Source organism: Eublepharis macularius, chromosome 5 (genome assembly GCF_028583425.1).
Source record: "Eublepharis macularius isolate TG4126 chromosome 5, MPM_Emac_v1.0, whole genome shotgun sequence".
Taxonomy (NCBI): Eukaryota; Metazoa; Chordata; class Lepidosauria; order Squamata; family Eublepharidae; genus Eublepharis; species Eublepharis macularius.
Genome location: NC_072794.1, coordinates 66,380,946 through 66,389,490, shown reverse-complemented (window position 1 = coordinate 66,389,490; position 8,545 = coordinate 66,380,946). Strand labels below are relative to the sequence as shown.

The following is an 8,545-nucleotide window of genomic DNA, read 5'->3' as shown; positions in this document are numbered from 1 at the left end:
TGCTGCCAATAAGTGGAAAGCTTATTGCAGCTCCCTCCTCTCCCATATTTTAAGCAATTATTTTATTCTCAGTAAAACACAATCCTCCAAATACTATGTTGTTTTCAGAATGTGCTTGATCAGAATTGAAGGTTTAAACTAACAGTGCATCAATTCACCATACTAATTTGCTAATTAACTAATTTTCAGTTAACTTTCCCACCCTGGTTTCACTTTTTAAAAAAATCATATGAATTTTAAAAATATTTGCTGTACTTTAAATTGTTAATCTACCTTCAACTTTTAAAAAATGTAAATACAAAAATAATAAACAAAAAAGTGCACCTGAAAATGCTTGCTATCACATTTTGTGACATCATCAGGGGAGGAAACAGGTTTTTTGAGAATATGTTGTCTTCAGGACTATATTGATCTAGTCCCCTTCCTTTGTTGTTTCACAATAAAATATGCAAAACACTATAATGTGAGGAACTGGCACCTCAGAAACCTGTGATCAGGGCCGGCGCCACCGTTGAGGCGGTGAGGCGGGGGCCGCAGGTGCCGCGGGGCCAGAGGGGGTGCTGGAGGGGTTGCTGGGGGTGGAGGCGTGCGTCCTGTGCTGCCGCTGGCCAGCTCCACGCCGCTGCTGGCCAGCCTCACACTGCCGCCGCCGCCACCGCATGCCCCTGGGCAGGTACAGCAGCCACAGACCGGGGACTACAGGCAGCCAGGGCGGCATGCAGCGCACGGGCAGCCACCTCGTACTGCCCCAGCTACCAGCCGGTGGCACTGCGTGATGATGTCATTACGCGATGATGTCATCATGCAGTTTGGGACACACGCGTGCTGCACGTGTGTACAAGGCTGACCTCCGGCACCAAAAACCCTAGCTCTGGGGCTGCCTGTGATTTGCTAATGTGCTCATAATTTTCTTCTTATGACTTTTGAACTGAATCCTATTGTAATAGCAAAAAGATATCCAGGGGATGGGGTTCAAAGAGAAGGGGAAAATAACTGTGATTTGAATAACAAGTTAATATAAAAGATAAGGTTTAATTTTTACAGTTTGAAATGAATTTTGCAAGCATGCAATCATAGCACAACCACAGAAGACTGGCAATAGTTATTACAAAGAGTATGCTATTATTCTTAGCTTAGGAAATGCAAAAGTGTCATTGAAAATCCAATTTCAAAACTTTCTAAACTGGAAAGTACAATAGAGGACATTGTTGATTCAGATAAGATGGTAGTCCCCTAATGTCTAGAATTTTAGAGCCAGGGCCTTAATAAATTGTTCAGATATAAAATTAATTAGTAATGAATCCTGGAAATGACGTCATTGTGCAGGCATGAGAGCACATGCATGAAGAAAGTGAGTGCTGGGTCCTCCCTTCCCGCTGTGAGGGTAAGGCGACCTGGCAACCCTAGTTGTAAATAGAGATGGGCACGAACAGCAATACGAACAAAAAAAAAGCCACGAACAACCCAATCTGCTGTTCACAAACAAGTTGTTTGTGAGGCCCCATTCTAAACGAACAGGTGGTTGTTGCAAGCCTTGTTCGTTCGTTGCTGTTCATCGAGCCAGACAGTCTGGCACCTGCAATCAATTCCCTTGGCAACGTAGGCAGGGATTGTCTGAATTCTGTCTGAACTCCTGCTGTTGCCCTGGAAACCCTAATCTAAGACCAATTTAGCTTGAAAGGCAGGTCTTCCTTTCAAGTGTGGAGCTCCAAATTTGTTACAACAAGGGAGCAAAGACCAGGGGGGAGGGGGGCTTCCTGCTCTGACTTTGCAGACAGTGGAGAGGGAGAGAGACAGTTGCTGTTGGCATTTTGATAGAGAGAGTGCTTTGGAGTTTGAATTTTCTTTGTGTGGTGGGATAGGGATTTACTCCTTCAAGTTCCAGGGCTGCTGCCAGGCTCTGGGCCAAGCTATTATTTATTATTGGTACCTTTCCTGGTGCCTGCTCAGGTCAGGTTTCTGGGAGTGGTGCAGTAGGGATCTTGACCAAACTTGGATGATGGCTGGAGGAGAGCCTGCTGGCCACCACAAACAGCCAACCATGAACATGTTTGTGAACAGGGCCATGTTCGTGGTTGTTCGTGAGTCCCTGTTCGTGGATGGCAACGAACAACGAACATCATGTTCAGGGTTTTTTTTTCTGTTCATGCCCATCTCTAGTTGTAAATACATTTGAAATGAGGCTGCCAGAGAGATCTGCAGATCCCACTTTGATAGATGTGAATAAATATTCTTGGCCCTTTTATTATCTGATCCAGCTCTTCTTGTTCTGCATCTACATACAAAGACTTCTTTTTATTGCCACTAGCTGCAGAATGCTTGGGAGAAAGGTGCACAGGGATACACCATTTTTGTTCATTGAGGACCCTGTACAGAGGTTGTTTATGCAAAGAAAACAGAGGTGTAGGATGACTTCCTTGCTTCCCAGGCTGAGAAGTTTCCAGAACTCAATAAAATCTACAAGAACAATTTATTCAAAATGAGAGCAAAGGCATTTATTTGGTTATAAAAAGCAGGAAGGATGACAGGGGATAGAATAAGCACAGAGTTAATTAAGGATTCAAAAGGATTCAAAAAGCCAGAAAACAAAACACTGCATATTGGCTATTATGTTAACTGAGCACACATAAGATGATGGCATGGGACTTATATCTGTTAGAGAATTTTTAAAACTTATGTTGTCATAGAAATGTTTGTCCTTTAAATCAAAGTTATTGTGTAAACATGCTTAAACTATTCAAAAACAATCTACAAATTACCCAGTATGCTCTCAACATTAGATAATTTCAACTCAGATCATATTTTGGTTGTAATTTATAATGTACTTTTAATTGTAATCTTCATTTGTTTCATGTATTGGGCACTATACTAAGAAGTAGGTATGTGAGGTTCAGAAAAGTACTGTTCCTCAGTTCATCAGAATAACTTTATATGAGAAAGACTTTCTGGGTATATAAATGCTCTATTGAAAAGAAATTAGTAATATCCAAACATATAAGGATGCCTGGATCCTAAACAGCAAGAACGAAGGTGCCAGGAAAACCTCAGGAGGAAGGTGTTTCAGAGACATGGTGGCATTACCAAAAAGGTTCTGTTTCCTGGTCCTCACCCATTTTGTTGTGGATAGTGTGGGGGCCAGAAAAAGGGAATCCAAGAAGGATCTCTGTGAACGGGTTAAGTAATGGAAGATTAGGTAGTCCTTCAGATTCAGCCGTATATAGATCAGTTTGAATTACAACAAATAACACACTGTGTATTGTCGAAGGCTTTCACGGCTGGAGAACGATGGTTGTTGTGGGTTTTCCGGGCTGTATTGCTGTGGTCTTGGCATTGTAGTTCTTGACGTTTCGCCAGCAGCTGTGGCTGGCATCTTCAGAGGTGTAGCACCAAAAGACAGAAATCTCTCAGTGTCACAGTGTGAAAAAGGTGTTGGCAGGTCGTTTATATCTACTCAGGAGGGGTGGGGTTGAGCTGAGTCATCCTGTAAGAGTTTCCCAGGGTGTGGAATGCTAATGGCGGGAGGCTTCACTGTATCCTGAGGAGGTTCTTTTGCATATGGATTGGTGCTTAACACACTGAATGCTAGTGTAAATCTTACAACACAAGAGCTATATGTTTATTGCAGAGTGTCCCTCTCAACAAATTTGTCACAACGTTTTGAATCAATGGAAATTTCCAAGAGATCTTCAAAGGCATCCTCACTTAGAGTGTGTTCAGGGATCAAAATAAATGTGATTAGAGTATGGATAATTATGACACTGTCATTGATTTGCAAGTAGGATAGGTAGTGCACTAACTGAAAGCACTGTAAGTCACAGAAGCCACTTGGGCAACCCAAGAGAGGGCTGGATCTAAAAGCATTCCTAAGATGTGGACCACATCCTGGGGGAGGGAGAGACTGGGTTATGGGCTGGTGGTAGGTACTCCTAAGCCGATCTGGTTGAAAAAGCCTTGCCGGCGTCTTATTTTGCATGCAGCTACAATGCGATTGGTTGCTAACAGAGTTCATTGCACTTCATTGCCAGAAGAAGGCTCACTTTTAAAATCAAAAGTTGTTGCAAAACATTTACAGTCAATTTTAATTAGGTTGTACACCACTTAAATTATCCAGATGTTCTCTAGAAAAAATTACTCCACTTATTTGCAACATCAGACTTCTTTCTTCAGTGTAAACAAGACCCAGAGAGTCAATTGGAAGATGAAGTTTTTCCTCTTGTACCTGTCAAAGGATGTGCATGTTTGATTTGTGAATAAATTTTGGGGTAAGACAAAAGTAAAAGTACCATAGAGATGCAGAGAACAGTTGCACAAAAATGCTACTGTCCATGACTGGATTGCTATACATGTTTTTGTTGCTAAATTCAGGAGTTTATATGATTCAGGCCTTCTTCAAAGAGATTAAACACCCAAGTATAAATATAATCCAATTTTTTTTAGAGTACTGAAGAACCTCTTCTAGTGAACAAATTACTTGGAACATTTATGGAATTCACTTCCCTAGACAGATCTGTGAGCTGCCTACATTTATTGCTTTTTGGCATATAGCTGAGAGTTTTTTTCCTTCAGTGCTTTTTTGATTAACTTTGTGCTGCTGTTTTTAATTGAATCTTTGATTGATTTTATCTGGTTTTATTTGCTGTTTTTATTTGTTTTCCCCTTTCACATTTATTGTTTTTAGTTTATTCTAGATTTTACTGTCAGCCACTTTTACACTTCAAAATAAACACATTAATGAATTATTTATTCATTATTTTAATGAATAAAATAGTTATCATTCACATAGTGTTATACATCATGTTTAAAAGGATGTACTGACATTTACAGAGTGAATTATCTGAACATTTTAATGAATATAGCTGTGGAACTTCCATTAACATTAATGGAGAACCTATGACTTTATTCTTTGCCTGGGTCGATTCCACACTACCTTGTTTTAGCGCTAGTTTTTCGCTGCCACCGCACTACTCATTCCTCTGTTCACACGTTTTTTAAAAAAAATCGTTATGGCATCGCTACGGCATCGCAGCAGACCACCGCGATTTCATCGCGCTACGAGCTCATTAAATCTTCCACCCCCCAAAGCATCACCCAATCAGTACGCACCCCTCATCTCCATGGCCCCGCCCACGCACTCAAAGGGGAAAAAAAAGAAGGGCAATTCATCGGTATGCCGACACCTTGACTCAGTCAACCTCCATGCACCTACCCGGAATTAGAACGGACCGCTTAGTGACATTTTTCGGTGCAAGCTGTCATGTCAGCTTTCGGCTCGACTGCCCCGTCATGTTGCAAGAGTGGATCCCCAGATGAAAGCCGGGGAGAATGATGCATGGGACGGACAAGGATGTTGACTGCCCCTCACGGAACCAGTTTCATGTAGTGTGGAAACAGGTGTCCGCTGTGGGTGACGCCTCCCCCATCACAGGCGATCATCCACCTTAATCAGAAGATATTTTTTTTGGTCATTGCATTCTGGAATCTGACGTTCCCAATGTCATTATCAATATGCCAACAAGCTGTTCTAGCGAACACATAAAAAGGCTCTAAAGGAAGATATCAAAACATCTTTCTAGCGCATGCCCCGACCACTTTCGGATCCGTTAATTCCCGCGTAAATTTCACCATCATCTCCCGTGATCCAATGCACGATGCAGGAACTCAGACTTTGAGCCTGGAGCGCGCATGCTCTGCTATCAGAGAATTACAATCAAGCGGGAAAACGCCGAGAATCAGAAGCTTCTGGTGATCAACAGTTCAAATGACTGAGCTCCGGCCACAGGTTTCAAGAGGGGTGGCATGGAGGGAGAGGGAAATCCTGGACCTTCTCTCGTTCTGGGGAGAGGAGAAAATACAGGATGCACTGAAGAAAAGTCATAGAAATATAGACTACTTTGAGCGCATCGCCGTTCAGATGGCCTCCCGGGGACATAAGAGGTCGGCGACAGAATGCAGATCCAAGACGAAAACAATGAGGCTAGAATATAAGAAGGTGGTGGCACATAACGGTATCTCAGGAAATGCTCCCATAACCTGCCCATATTACAGGGAGCTGAACAGCATTCTGCGGGGGGATGCAAGCGTCAAACCGAGGCGTGTTGCAAGGAGCCTCTGTGTCGAGTCTGTGGCACAGCATGTTCTCCCCATGGTGCCCTGCTATGACGGGTCAGAGGAGCTTTTCTCGCACGATCTGATAACCATTGATCGTGAGCAGGTTAGAAGTTCCACCCCCTCCCCCAGAGGTGAGTAAGGCTGAAAAAAGCATTTTTATTGGGGGGGACACAGCAGGATCTCACTACTGAGGATATTTGTCCCTTGTTTCAACTTTCCACAGATGGCGGTGTGGGGTTGGCACAGGCGGCACCAGAGAATGATCTAGATGTCACAGTGGATGGCCTCGCTGACTGTGGTGAGTACCAAAATTTGGAACTTATCACCAACTCAGATGCAGGAAGAAGTCTTTGATGAAACTGGACAAGGGGTTCCAATATAACTTTCTTTATAATTCCAGAGGAGTTAGCCGTGTTAGTCCGTAGTAGCAAAATCAAAAAGAGTCCAGCAGCACCTTTAAGACAAACCAACTTTACTGTAGCATGAGCTTTCGAAAATCACAGTTCTCTTCGTCAGATGCATGTTTCTGTAACATGCCTCTGACGAGGAGAACTGGATTCTCGAGAGCTTATGCCACTTTAATTTTGTTTTGTCTTAAAGGTGCTGCTGGACTCTTTGATTTTCCTTATAATTATCACCACCCCATGGCCACCCAAGACCCATGTGTTCAGTTGGGTGGTTTGATTAAATGGAATACTGGATCTCCCAGCAAGCCAAACACTTTCTAATCAGTGTGCCCAGACAGTTGTCTTATTTGAAGCAATATTCACATGTTGCTAATTGTCAGCCCTGGAAAACATCAATGGTTAAACGTTGCAGACCATTATGATCCATGAGCAACATAGGTTTACACATGTCTCTCTAACATCGCTCATGTTCAATCATGTTGCTATGCACTCTCTTCAGAGGCGGAGGAACCGTGTCCTGATGCTCAGGAGGAACCGCAGAGTGACGGCGACTCAAGCTCATTGCAGCAAGGTGGCGGAAAGGGTGAGTTTGGACACATGGAAGCTTGTAACATCTCAGTGACGAAAGTCACATTCATAAATCTGTTGTTTTATTAATCCTTATTTTACAGAAGGATAGAATGATGCTCGGTATTGTCTTTTTCAAATTTTTATAACGGAATAAGTGATTTTCTGAAAACAGGCAACAAAGGAGCATTTCATATTCACATGGTGCTTACTCTGCTCGTTATCGGAATACAGAGCACACGTGTGGTGGGTTATGAGTGTTTTGTTCAGGGAATGAGTGTCATGACTGAACTGCAACATTCTATCACTGTGGGTTTTTTTTCCTGTGCTGAGATTTTAACAGATGAGATTATTTTGCCACTGTTTGCTTCTAGAATCAATTTGTGCTCGATGGTTCTTGCTTCCCTACCACTGTACCGAACAACAGTGGTCCAGACCCTTGGTCCATGGTGATGCACTGTTCTGAGCTGACAATGACTGTTTTCTTTGTGTCTCCTTCAGATTCCACATCAACATCCATGGCTGAGGCTTCCCCAGGGTCACGCCTTGAACGTATAAAGAGCAGAAGATGGAGAAATGCGGGATTGTTTGCAGTCGCTGATAAGATGATCAGTCAGTCAGGGGAGGAGCATAAGGCCCAAATTGCTGAATGGCGCATTGACAGGGAGGAAAGCGTAAGGTGGCATGATGAGGAAAAAAAAATTCAAAATGATTTTATTGAGGCAACACGTCAGGAGAGCATATACTTTAGGCGGGCGTGGGATGATAACCTTCAGGTCATGCAGTCTGCTGTCCTGACACTGCAAACTCTTGGTGAAATTCTGGTCAATCAACAGAGGGCGAAATCTCCAAAGGCAAAGGCCTTGCAGGATACTGCCACAGAGAACATTGCACCGCGTTTGGGTGTAGCCAAACGTGCCTGTGTTGGCCATGCCAGAGCTAGACTGACTCTCTAGTGTTTCATTGACATTTCAGTACAGCACGCTATCTTTGGCCTTCTTTCATATGTGTTGCATGCTCCAATCATTTGGTGGCTGATCGTTTTGTGTTTGTTGTGGGAAACAAATTTATCTTATTACTGAAAAGTTAACCGGAAATTAAAATTGAAAATGCATCACAGCACCTTGTTTTGACCAACAATGAACACAATAAACTTTATTGTTAAACCACATAAACCTTTTTTTTTTTTTTAAATGAGAGAAACTTTATATTTCAGGAAGAGGGTCTGGAAGCCTGGCAGGCACTCGTGTCTCCTCTACTTCTCGGAGGCGCCTCTCCACATTGTCCAGACGCCTGCCAAAACGCATCATGCGTCCCTCGTTGGTGGACATTCTTCTCTGGATGCTGTTCACTGAACAGTAAAAAAAGGAACCTCATGACTATGAGGATTTTTATTTTTTACAGGTGGGAGGGCGGGAATCCAAACTAATCCACTTACGTGTGGCAGAGAGGCGCCGGTCCAT

General features: G+C 43.0%; 1 protein-coding gene across 1 annotated transcript; it reads left to right on the top strand.

The window, feature by feature from the left end:
• Positions 1 to 5,310: 5,310 nt before the first annotated feature.
• LOC129330750 (uncharacterized) lies at positions 5,311 to 8,244 on the top strand. The gene is made up of 4 exons (XM_054980928.1): positions 5,311 to 6,239; positions 6,332 to 6,406; positions 7,015 to 7,098; positions 7,584 to 8,244. Exons 1-4 carry the CDS (start codon positions 5,759 to 5,761, stop codon positions 8,036 to 8,038), a joined length of 1,095 nt encoding a protein of 364 aa, XP_054836903.1. The 5' UTR covers positions 5,311 to 5,758; the 3' UTR covers positions 8,039 to 8,244.
• Positions 8,245 to 8,545: the final 301 nt, after the last annotated feature.

Bases quoted from the DNA above. Each gene is read 5' to 3' on its own strand.
- LOC129330750 (XM_054980928.1), top strand. From the start codon at position 5,759: ATGACTGAGCTCCGGCCACAGGTTTCAAGAGGGGTGGCATGGAGGGAG. The intron at 6,240-6,331 runs GTGAGTAAGGCT...AACTTTCCACAG, and splicing joins TTCCACCCCCTCCCCCAGAG to ATGGCGGTGTGGGGTTGGCA. The intron at 6,407-7,014 runs GTGAGTACCAAA...CACTCTCTTCAG, and splicing joins GGATGGCCTCGCTGACTGTG to AGGCGGAGGAACCGTGTCCT.